Raw genomic sequence first — 13052 nt, forward strand, 5'->3', positions numbered from 1 at the left:
ACCAGAGGATGGCAGGTAATTGATTATGACTGGAAATCAGGAAACTTTCTGAGATTATGGAAATGTTGATAGTGTTACACAGGTATATGCATTTGTGGGGAGTCAGTGAATTCTACACTGAAGAGCTATGCTTTATAATATATGTAATTATACATTAATAATAATTATATATGATTAGTCATGTCAGGATTTGCAAACATCAAAAACACCTTTACTATACTGAATAGAAGTGGTGAGAGTGGGCATCCTTTTATTGTTCTGGATTTTAGAGGGAAGGCTTTCAACTTTTCACCATGAAGTATTATGCTGGCTATAAGTTTGTCATAAATAGCTTTTATTATATTGAGATATGTTCCCTCCATTCCCACTTTGATTAGAGTTTTTATCATAAATGGGCGTTGACTTTTACCAAATGCTTTTTCTGAATTGATTAAGATAATCACGCGATTTTTGTCCTTTCTCTTGTTGATGTGGTTTATCATGATGATTGACTTGTGTATGTTGAACCATCCTCATGTCCCTGGGATGAACTCAACTTGATCATGGTGTATAATCTTTTTTAAGTGTTGTTGGATTCTATTTGCTAATATTTTGTTGAGGATTTTTGCAAAGCATGAAGCTGGAAGAATAACATCCCTAGACTTCAAACAATGCTACAAAATACAGTAATCAAAACAGCACAGTACAAAACATGGTACAAAAACAGACATATGAATCAATGGAAAAGAATAGAGAGCCCAGAAATAAACCCACAAACTTTTGGTCAATTAATCTTTGACAAAGGAGGTAAGGACATACAATGGATTAAAGACAATCTCTTCAGCAAATGGTGTTAGGAATACTAGACAGCTGCATATAAAGCAATGAAGTTAAAATACTACCTAACACCATACACAGAAATAAACTCAAAATGGCTTAAAGAAGTAAATATAAGACAAGACACTATAAACCTCTTAGAAGAAAACATAGGCAAGACATTATGTGACATAAATCTTAGCAATGTTCTCCTAAGACAGTCTACCCAGGCAATAGGAATAAAAGCAAAATTAAACAAATGGGACCTAATTAAACTTACAAGCTTTTTCACAGCAAAGGAAACCATAAGTAGAACAAAAAAGACAACCTACAGAATGTGAGAAAATATTTGCAAAAGATGAGACTAACAAGGGCTTGATTTCCAGAATATATAAACAGCTCATACGACTTAATAAGAAAAAAACAAACAACCCAATCCAAAAATGAGCAGAAGACCTAAACAAGCAATTATCCAATGAAGACATACAAATGGCTAATAGGCACATGAAAAAATGCTCACTATTGCTTATTATCAGAGAAATACAAATCAAAACTACAATGAGGTATCACCTCACACCAGTCAGAATGGCCATCATTCAAAAGTCCACAAATAGTAAATGCTGGAGAGGCTGTGGAGAAAAGGGAACCCTCCTACACTGTTGGTGGGAATGTAGTTTGGTGCAGCTGTTATGGAAAATAGTATGGAGACTTCTCAAAATACTAAAATTAGACTTATCATATGTTTCAGCAATCTCACTCTTGGGCATGTATCTAGAGAGTATTTTAATCCAAAAATATACATGCACCTCAGTGTTGATAGCAGCACTATTTATAATAGCCAAGACATGGAAACAACCCAAATGTCCAACGACAGATGACTGGATAAAGAAGTTGTGATATATTTGTACAATGGACTACTACTTAGACATAAAAAATGATATAATGCCATTTGCAGCAACATGGATGGATCTGGAAATTGTCATTCTAAGTGAAGTAAGCCAGAAAGAGAAAGAACAATGTCATATGATATCACTTATATGTGGAATCTAAAAAAACAAACAAACAAAAGACAAATGAGCTTATTTACAAAACAGTAGCAGACTCACAGACATAGAAAACAAACTTATAGTTACTGGATGACTGGTGGGTGGGAAGGGATAAATTAGGACTTTGAGATTTGCAGATACTAATTCCTATATATAAAATGGCTAAACAAGTTTACAGCACAGGGACCGATATTCAATATCTCGTAGTAACTTATAATGAAAAAGAATATGAAAACAAATATATGTATGTGTATGTATGGCTGAACTATTTTGCTATACACCAGAAGTTGACATAACATTGAAAACTGACTATACTTCAATTAAAAAAAAATAAAACCTCTTTACTTGCTGTGATTGTTAATTTGAATGTGTCAACTTGACTAGGCTAAGGGAAGCCCAGATATCTCATAAAACATTATTTCTATTGTTTCAATCTATTAAAGTCCTGAATAGAACAAAGAGGAAGAGGATGGGCAAATTTGCTTTCTCTGCCTGAGCTGAGAGGTCCAGCTTCTCCCTATGAGACATTGATGCACCTTGGTTTTTAGGTCTTAAAGCTTGACCTGTGGCTTACATTTCTGACACACTGGTTCTCTGAACTTCAGACTCAAACTGAATGTTACCATTAGTTTTCCTGGATCTCTAAATTGCAGATGACAGATTATGGGACTTCTCGGCCTCCATAATCACCTGAGACAATTCTTATAATAAATAAATAAATAAATAAATAAATAAATAAATAAATAAATAAATAAATAAATAAATAAATAAATAAATAAATAAATAAATAAATAAACAAACAAACAAACAAACAAACAAACAAACAAGCAAGCAAGCAAGCAAACAAACAAATACAGATTTTCCCCTTGGAAATCTCTGAGAAAAATATATTTTGGTACAGATGGTAGCTATAGAAAAACAGAATTTTGAAGTTGAGTTTTCTGAAAATTTTCTGGTTTTACTAGAATTGGCTCTCTAATCTGATTAGATTCTAATAAGCTAATGAGCTAGTGTATATGATGCTTTCAAACATTTTTAGAAAACTGATTGCTCCTAACGTTTTTAACTGAATTGGTGAAAGAGAAAATGAATTCAGGGATTCAAATTTCAGTTCAAGAGGCACTTAATAACCTAAGAGCTTCTACGTGTACCCTGAAGATGTCCCTTATTTCCTGTAGCCACAGGGCTAAAATTGTTGAAGTTTACACATAGAACTTCATCTTGTATTGGTTAAATTACAATGGAAGTTGAACTCCCACCCTTGCAGGTTGTCTACTGTTAAAGTAATGGCATATATTGAAAATGAATGGGGTCTTGTAAATTGGGATTGGGATATGTCAGAAGATTTTGATGAAGTAGGGGACAATGAGCCTTTAAATCTTGATGAGTTTTCATTGCCAGTGGAAGAGGCCTCCCCCTTTTCAGTGGAAGTGGCCTCCTGACCTCTAGTAGAAGGGTCATACCACTCCCTGTGGTATTGACCTCCCCACCAACAGTGGTATAAGTCTTTCTACCTCTATCTGAGGAGATTAACCCTCCATTGCCTGAGGCCTCCCTTGAGATAGTTCCCATGCAAGACAATGCTGATTTTCCTTAGGATCACCTCCATCCTCAGTTTTGCTTCTCGATCTACAACTAGACTCAAGTTCCAGGAGGCTCCTAAAGGTGAGGTACAAATTGTGACCTGTGAGGAAGTGTGCTACACACGACAAGAACCACTTGATTTTTCTAATTTATACAAACAGAAATCATGGGGAAATATATTTGGAAAAGGGTACTATAGGTATAGGATAATGGCGGAAGAAAAATAAAGTGGTATCAGGCCCAATTTATTGATATGGGCTCATTAAGCAGAGACAGCATTTAATGGTGAAGCTTAGGGAATTAGAAAGGGCTTCAACTGTTTGTTGGTTGGTGGGCTGAAATATGGAACAATAAATTCCCCATCATAAGTAAATTGGAAATGATCAATGGTTTAATGTAGAGGAAGAGATTCAGAGGCATAGGGAGATGAAAATGTTAGAATGGGTTTGTCATTTAAAACCTACTCACACACTGCACATCCAAAGGACATCCTTTTCTCTGATACTTTCAGAAGTATATCTGTGAGGAGAACCCCAACATCCTTGAAGAATTTTGTGATCACTCTTCTTTGTAGGCCAGACCTTACACTGAGAACCACAGCTACTCAAATGGAAAACATGAATGTCACTGAGGTTATTGGATTCAGGTTATTGGATTTATGTGTTTATGTTAGGGGCCAAGTGGTAGGACTCAACTTCCAAAACCAAAGTGGACATGATTACCATAATTAACAGCAGAAAAGTTCTAGCTAGGTAAGCAAAACATAACTTGAATCAAAAACAGAGAGTCACAGGTCCTCAATCAATTCTGAGAACTGAGCCAACAAACATACACAGATCCTCTTGAATTAAGGGGAAACTGGGTCCCCTTAAAGGAAGGACCCCAGTACACTACTGAAAATTTATATTGTTAATTTTCCTCAAAGGGATTTCCCCAAAGGAACCTCTGATCTTTTACCGGGGTAATTGTATATTGAAGTAAAGGAAATAATCAGATCATTTGAGGACTGCTGGCCACTCGCTCTGAACTGACACTGATTCCAGGAGACCCAAAACATTACTGTGGCCCTCAAGTCAGAGTTGGGGCTTATGGAGATCATATGAGCAATGGAGTTTTAGTTCAGGTCTGTTTCATAGTGGGTCCGGTGGTTCCATGAACTCATGATTCTTTCCCCAGTTCCAGAATTAAATTATTGGAATAGATAGACTTAGCAGTGAGCAGAATCTCCATACAGGTTTCATGACCTGTGAAGTGAGGAATATAAATGTGGGAAAGGCTACATGGAAGCAATTAGAATTGCCTTTACCTGGGAATCTAGTTAATTAAAAGGAATAGTGCATTCTTGAAAGGATTGCAAAGATTAGTGCCACTATCAAGGACTTGATATGTGCAGGAGTAGTGATACCCACCACATGCCCATTCAACTCTCATAATTGGCCTGTGCAGAAGGCAGATTTTGAAGAATGTCAGTAAATTATCATAAGCTTAAGCAGGTGATGACTTCAGTGAAGCTGGTTTACCAGATGTGGTTTCATTTGAGCAAATTAACATAATCCTTGATATTTCGTATGAAGTTTCCAATCTTACAAATGCTTTTTCCTCCATTCTTGTCCATATGGTCCATCAGAAGTAGTTTAGTTTCAACTGGCAAGGCCAACAGTACACATTCATTGTCCTACCTCAAGGGTATAACAACACACCAACTCTATGTCATAATTTTGTTCACATGATCTTGTTTACCTTTTTCTTCCACAAAAATCACACTAACCCATTACATTAATGACATTATATTGATTGCACCTTGTGATCAAGAAGTAGCAATTTCTCTAGATTCATTAGTAAGATATTTGCATGTCAGAGGGTGGGAAATAAATCCAACTAAAATTCAGGGGCCTTCTATCTCAGAGAAATTTCTGGGGGTTGAGTCAAGGTATTTCTTCTAAAATGAAGGATACTTTGTTGCATCTGGGCTTTCTATAACCAACAAAGAAGTCATGGGACTTCTTGGCCTCCATAATCACCTGAGACAATTCCTACAATGAATGAAAGAATGAATTCTATTGACTTCATTTCTCTGGAGAACCCTGACTATACGCTAATATATCTAAATTCACATGGTAGATATGCATTGCTCTAACACTTTAATGATATTTATCACATTATTTTTACTTTGTTTTGTAGTTTTATACCCATCTTATATCTTTGTTTTTGGTCTGAAGGCTATTGGAATAATAAAAGATCATGTGTTATGAATTGACATGCCAGCATAACCTCTAGAAAAATGTCTTGCACAATTTAAATGTAAAATAAAATAAACAAGTAGTAATCAAAGTAACTACAGCAGAAAGCCTGATTTGTGAGAAGTATGTATGTAGCTTTCTTTTGGGATTATTTAGATGTCTTTAAAAAGGAGCCTATATCCTTTATGGTATGAATACTTATAAAGGAATGAAGGATGGATATGAAAAATATGTGAAGGAAAGAAAACATGAAATCTTTTCATTTTTAAAAACCCTGAATATAGTTTTAAGCAGTCATAAGTAAACTCAGAAACATAGGTAGAATAATCAGCCAGTTTATTTATAGCTTTTTTTTCTATCTTTATAAAAAAGATTTTGTCCAAACAATGGACAATATAGACATTTCACATCTCATTCACATGTTTTGAGTCTGTTCAGATACAGTCTAAAAGAGAAAAAAGGAAGTCATTTTACACCTATATTTACTAATTCAGCCTTTATTTCTGTGTTCTTTCCTTTTAAACTCACTCTCTCAAAATCTTGCCCATTACCACAACTTAACTGTCTGATCTCTACAGATAAATCATAATCCTTGAGGTATTTTCTTATATAGTTAATCAGACAAAAATATTAATTCATCTCCACGATGCCCCTCAATATTCATTTCTTAAGTTTTTAGCTTATAAATTTCTGTCTGAATTGCTTTCGCAACCTCTAAGCTAGAATCCTTCGACCCAATCTCTGACATTTTCGCCATATCATTCAAGAATATATAGTAGAATTTTGGAAGTATGGAAGCTTGAATATTCCTTCTGACTTCATCTCTTTTCAATCTCCTTATCTTAAGAAAGCCAGAAGTCAGAATTAGCAAACTGACAGAGCTAAGGCATGGATACATTAGAGATGGTGGGTTCTCCAGGAATATCAAAGAGGAAAAAGACCTATAGTCCAATGGGGCAAAAGAGACCAAGCAAAAATGAGACCTTATTTGATGATAAAGGAAGTATTTTAAATCAGATCAATTAATGAGTGATACAGGGACAATTATCACATTTTTGTTCAAAACAGGTGACTTTTCATCTCACTCAGATTAAAATCCAAATCCTTGACAGTTGTCCATAAGATTGTACATGGATCTGGCCCCTGACAAACTCTCTGATCTCATTCTCTTTCTTGCTCACTTCCAATATGGCTACACTAGGCTGCTATCACAAACCTCCAGGCACATTCTGTCTTAAGGCATCAGCAACATGGTTTGCACCCTCACTTTATTCAGGTGTTTATTCAAGTCATCTGCTCTGAAAGGACTTCTTTACCACATATATAGAACAGAATGCCCCAAACCTCATGCTGTCCCTTTACTCACTCTGCTTTACTTTTTTCAAAGCAACCATCAAAAACTGATGTATGTATAAAGTGTGTTGGGAGGGAGAAGATGGGAGTCTGTTTCTACCCTGCATGATATAAATTGTAAGCACTATGAGAGCAAGGACTTTGTTTCTGGCAATTTCCTCCTTCTAAAACAGTGCCATAAATATTATTCAGTTCTGCCTCTGATTTAGTGCCAGAATATGAAAGAACTCTGATATCATCATGAAGCACTGTAAGACCTGATTCTAGACTGGTAGTCCAAGAATAAGGGGATGACTGTCTCTTCCAAGTAGAATGTGAGTTTCAAGAGAATAGACTGAAAGTTTTCTTCATTGCCTGGTCAAGGCTGAGCCCCCCTTTAATTCAAAGCAAGCAGATGTGATATAGAATAATCTGAAACTTGGTTCGAGTCCAAGAGCCCAGAAAGTTATGAGTTAAAGGCATAATTGGTGAACACAGAATTCTACATTTATTTTTTTCTACCTTCCTCCCACTAAGACATAGTTCCATATTTTGCTCACAACTGTATTCTTAACCTCTAAAACAGAATTAGAACCAAGGTGAAACCTTGTTCTGTCTGACTAACAAGTTGTGGGATATTCTCACGTCACTATGAGACAATACAAGGCCTAAGGGCCAGGGATATAAAGGTCATAGGTGGCTGCCTTCTGCATCCCATTAGAATATATGTTCTAAGAGAGCAGGGGTTTTGTTTAGATTGTTCACTGTTCTATCTCTAGGTTCTAGTCCAGGGTTAAGCTTCTCTCTTACTTTATGCTAAAAACCCACTGTCATTACAGAATAATATAACGCTTGATTCAGGACTTGGGGCTTAGTGAGAGAGCAGGAACTAGAAAGTATTATGTATCTAAGATGTATATACAGTTATATTTTTGTTGTCTAAAGACAAACTGTATAGTACAGTTTATCACATAGTACACATGCACCCCTAATCCTTTAACTGTTATTTATCACATTCTTTTTATGTTGTTTTATAGTTTTATACCCACCATATATCTTTGTTATTGGTCTTAAGGTTACTTGAAAGATAAAAAAAAAAAGTGTTAAGGAAGCAAGTTTTTTGTTTTGTCCACTGCTATGTCCCAAACTCTTAAAATAGTGACAGGATTAAGGCCAGGTCTAATCCTGAGTGTCAGAAAGTGGGGTAACTCCAATATTATCATAGGAAAATATGCTTATTTCTGGTCTTGAGGTCAAGGGTGGGTGGTGGATATCTGCCTTGCTACATCCAGAATATAATCTCCTTGACAGCTGAACTTTTGTCTTTGTTTCAGGCAATTGCCAGTGTTGTGGCTTGGGGCAAGCCTCCCTGAGTGTCAGAAGTGGTAAAAGTACCTAGAACAGTGACTTGCATTCTAAGGTCAGTGTTATTGGTTGTTTTTGTTGTTGCAACCCATTCCTCAGTTGGAAAAAAGAATCTCTACAACAAAAAGTAAAAGAAATTCCGTGTCTTAAAGTTTAGCATTCATATTGAAATTTTTTAAAAAACACAAAAATTGATACTATTAATTGTGGTTATATTTGCAGTAAATATATAAAACATAGGCAAGATTCACACCAAATTCATGATAGTGTTTGCCTCTGCGGAGGAAAGAAACATTATATTGCAAATATGCCAAAATGTTGACATTTGTTAATTTTTGGTGAAGGTAAACAAATGCTTATTATATCTTTCATACTTCTTGTATTATGTTTAATTTTTCAAAATAAATAAAATACAAAGAGAATTTAAAACAGTTATACATGATGATTTTATCACAATGTTTTCAGAATTGAACATATGTAGGACATAAGCATATGCAACATGCAAAGACAAAGCATCTGAATAATACAATCAAGAAACTTGATAATAGAGAATACTTTAAGTTTCGTATTTCACAGAGAATATATGTTCCTTTTTAATAGAAAGCTTGAATAAACTACCATTGAAAAGATAAGAAAGCTGATTAAAGATCGACTATCAAAATTGTCACCAGGATTAGACTGTTTTTACAGCTCATTACTAGCTAATTTTTAAAGAACAAATAATTCTAATGCCATTTAAACTATTCCATAGCACAGAAAAAGATTGAAAACTCACCAATTCATTTTTAAAGCTAGCACAGTTGTAATAAAAAACTAGAAAAGTACAGTTTCACTTTGGAATGTAAAGCAAATAAAATATTGGTAAATAATATACATCAATGTATCAAATGATTATTACAACATGACCAAGTAGGATTTATTCCAGATGCACAAGTTTGGTTCAACATCAAATATCTACCACTCTAATTCATTATGTCAACAAATTAAAGGGAAAAAAATCATACTATTTTATCAACAGATGCTGAAAAGACATTTGATAAAATTCAGGAGCCACTTGTAGTAATAACACTATGTAAAACAAGAATAGAAGAAACTCCCTAAACATGTTAACATTTAATGACTATTCACTAATAACCAATGGCAAATATCATTTTAATAGGGAATACTAAAGACAATTCCATGAAAATTGAGAACCAGACAGGCATGTCTGCCATAGTCATTATTCAAAACTGTTTTGGAGAATACAGATCATGTAATAATAATTAATATAAACATTATAAGAAATAGAATTATCTCTATTTGCAGGTGAAATGGTTGTATATCTAGAAAGTCTAAAATATTTTATTTTAAAAACCCAGTGCAATTTAGAGGATTTAGAAAGCTGATTAAATAGAAGAAAACATCTGTAGTTTGTCTGTATTGCCAAAAATACAAATGAGGAGGGAAAAAATAAAAAAAATACTCAGTTAAAAATGTGACAAAAACTGTAAAAATATTTAGACATAATTTAATCAGATGTTATGGACTTATATGAAGAAAATTACAAAACCAAAACCAAAAGACTTTAATGATGTACCAAAATTCTTGATATTAATCATTAATAATATCATTAAAATAATCCTTTAAATAGAAATTCAGAAATGTAATACAATTCTAAGACATCACAATTTTTTAAATGTGGAAAGAAGGCTTCCAAATTTTCAATTGAAAGAATGAATGTATAGGACAGGTTATATAAAAGAAGAAAATAAAAAACTAATGAGAGGAGACTTCCTTTACCAAAGTCCAAAATTTATGTTCAGGTCAGTACAGTTAAACTGGCTCAGGAACTTGAAAATACGTACTTTATTTAATAAATCTGATAGCATAATCAGGTATATGAAAAAAGATGTATAGTTGGACCTCTATCTTATATCATATACAAAAATAAATTCCTGATGGATCAGTTAAAGCTCAAAATTAATATTTTTTTTAAAAAAGGAAGGTAAATATTTGTATGCCTTGGAGTGGGGGTATTCAGCTGAAAAAGACAGGAAACTGAAAAGCTAAAAAGGAAATAGCAGTCTAACTAAAACTTAAAAAAAATCTTTAAATATATCAACAATGAAGTCAAGATTAGTGATAGAAGGGAGAAAATCATAATATATAAGGGCTACAACTGATTACTGTGCACCATATAGTAAATATAGTTAGAATTTCTATAAATTTATAAGGAAAAGATCAAAGATTCAATAGATAAATGAGCAAAGGATAAGCATTGGCAAATCACAAAAAGTCCAAATAGTAAAAACAAGCAAATAAAAACTCATTGAGTTTGTCAATTAAAGAAACAATACTATGTAATTTTTCATCGTTCAGATTTGCACACATTAAAGAATGCTGAAAGGATGCTGGAAAATGAACCTTTTCATTTTGGATGATAATTTTGTAGTATCTCATAAAATTAAATATACACCTACCTAGTAGTCCCATCTCTGGGAAGCTATCCTATAAAAATAAAAGCACCAGTATGTATTGTAGGAGTGTTACGGTGAAAAAATGGAAATAACTTAAAAGGCATCCACAATGGAATGGTTCATGAATGGTACCATTTTGGTACATAAACATGTACTTGTATATGCAGCTATTAGAGGGAGGGAGGAATAAAAGGAGAGAAAGAGAGGGAGAGGGGAAATGTGTGATTTATTTAATAAATGTGATGGCACAATCAGTTATCCAATGTGAACAAAATGTATAGTTGGACCTCTATCTTACACAACATACAAAAATAAATTCCAGAGAAAGATGGGGAGAGGGAGGGAGAGGGAGGGAGAGATATCTGTAGCTACTGATTAGAAAGATATGTCAAGTGAGAAAGGCAATTACAAAGAAATGATGTGGCTTGACATTTCTACAGAAACGACTACAACAAACTTTCTGTAGGAGGATGGAAGGATATATATTATGTTCTTAACACTTGTTACCTGGGGAGAAAAAAAAAGGTTAAATAAGGAAATGGCGAGGGGGGCGCCATAGTGTGTGTACACCATTCATTTTTCTTTATCTAGTTTTTCATTGTTCCAAAGTTTACGAACACTTTTCAATCTTCTATTAGCACCTGATTTAAACTTTTGATTACAGAACAAGTTAATATCAAAGTACCAAAGCACACTTGGGGCAAAACTGTGGAACTAGTTAATGTAAGATATGGAGACACAGTAAGTAATAACAAACTCTTTAATTTCTGACACGAAAACTGTTCTCAAAAGTTCTCATGACATATTTTGCATTTAATAGTTCCACAGCTTTTGAAAAGAACACAATGAATTTAGGGGATTTTCACCAAACCATAGACATAAATGTGAATGTCATCATCAAACTTAATGAAGTAGACAGACGGCTTAGCCACCACTTGATGGATGAAAATGCCGGTTCTCTTGGACCCATCATCTTTGGCGTGCTCCACCTGCTTGCCCACGAGGCTGTCAACCACTTCTCCAGGCTCCCGTTCTGCTGTAGGGAAATAGTAGTTGGAATCTGGAATGATGCGCAGGTCACCATCTTTGTAGTCATCCAGCAGAGTGTACATGTAAAGGACTGGATCTTTCTCGTAGGTGATATAAAACCAAGTGTCCATCACCGGGGCTCTTGCCAGGACCATGCCTTTCCATTCATCTTTTGTACCGTGCTCACCCTCAAACACATGACCCACTGCCTTGCCAATCAGGGAATCTGCCAGGCGCGAATCAATGCGAGGAGTTGGCACTCTCTCAGGAAGGATCTCTAGCGCTAAAACTCTCTTATCTCGGTGCAGTTCTAGTCCATACACACTATCTTTGTCATCATATTTGATGATGTAGAGAGTGGGCTTCACGGAAACCTGCTCGAGCACGGTGCCCTTCCACTGCTCCACAGGCTCGTTGCCTTCCTTCCAGCCGTGTTGAATGCGGCAGCCCACGATGTTCCTACGGGTGAGGAAAGTGGGCTTGCGCCGCTGCTTCCTGTGGGTGTGCCTTTTCTTCATCAGGTATGCCGACACGCCATCTACGCCCACCGGAGGCACAGTTGGGGGTGACATGGCTCAGGGCTTAAGGGGGCTTGGCAACTTTGCAACTTTCTAGATTAAGCTGACAAAAAGTCAACACTATCCAATATGAAATCTTTTCTCGTGATCTCCGAGTCCCTGGTCAGTTCTCCCTTCCCCAAATGCAAAGCTCTCCCCAAGGCTTGGCAGAAGCTCGCTAATTCTGATTGTGGACAGGGACAGCGGGGACCTCTTGACAGTATTCTCTCCCGCCCCGGAGAGGTGCCTGCAGCAGTGGCGGATGCCGCAAGAGATGGCGGGCTCGCCTGTGCTGCCCCCGCCTTTCGCCCGCCCCGACTCCCAAACCCAAGTCCCCGAATTGACCACTTAGCTGTTACCGATGGTGCTGCGGCTGCGATACAGCGACGGAGAAGGGGACGACGGGAAACGGATAGGAGGGATGGCTGCAGCGCCAAAGTCGCAGGCGGCGGCGTGTCTTTGACGAGTCCGCGCGGCCGCGGCTTCGCAATGCTGCTCTGCTCGGCCTAGCTCTGGCGCCAGGGTTTTTGCCGCTTCGGGAACCGGACCCCTCAGAGCCCGCCTGAGCCGCAGCCCCGCCCCCGCCATTCCGTCTTCCGCTGCGCCAGCTGCAGCAGGGCGGGTTCGGGCGCGCACTACGTTCCATCC

The 13052-nt window shown here is 36.4% G+C and overlaps 1 protein-coding gene across 1 annotated transcript; it reads right to left on the minus strand.

Moving 5' to 3' along the window:
* Positions 1–8575: 8575 nt before the first annotated feature.
* Positions 8576–12423, minus strand: SPIN4 (spindlin family member 4). Its single transcript, XM_045509964.2, has one exon. It carries the CDS (start codon positions 12417–12419, stop codon positions 11670–11672), a length of 750 nt encoding a protein of 249 aa, XP_045365920.1. The 5' UTR covers positions 12420–12423; the 3' UTR covers positions 8576–11669.
* Positions 12424–13052: the final 629 nt, after the last annotated feature.

Source organism: Camelus bactrianus, chromosome X, assembly GCF_048773025.1.
Source record: "Camelus bactrianus isolate YW-2024 breed Bactrian camel chromosome X, ASM4877302v1, whole genome shotgun sequence".
NCBI classification, from domain to species: domain Eukaryota; kingdom Metazoa; phylum Chordata; class Mammalia; order Artiodactyla; family Camelidae; genus Camelus; species Camelus bactrianus.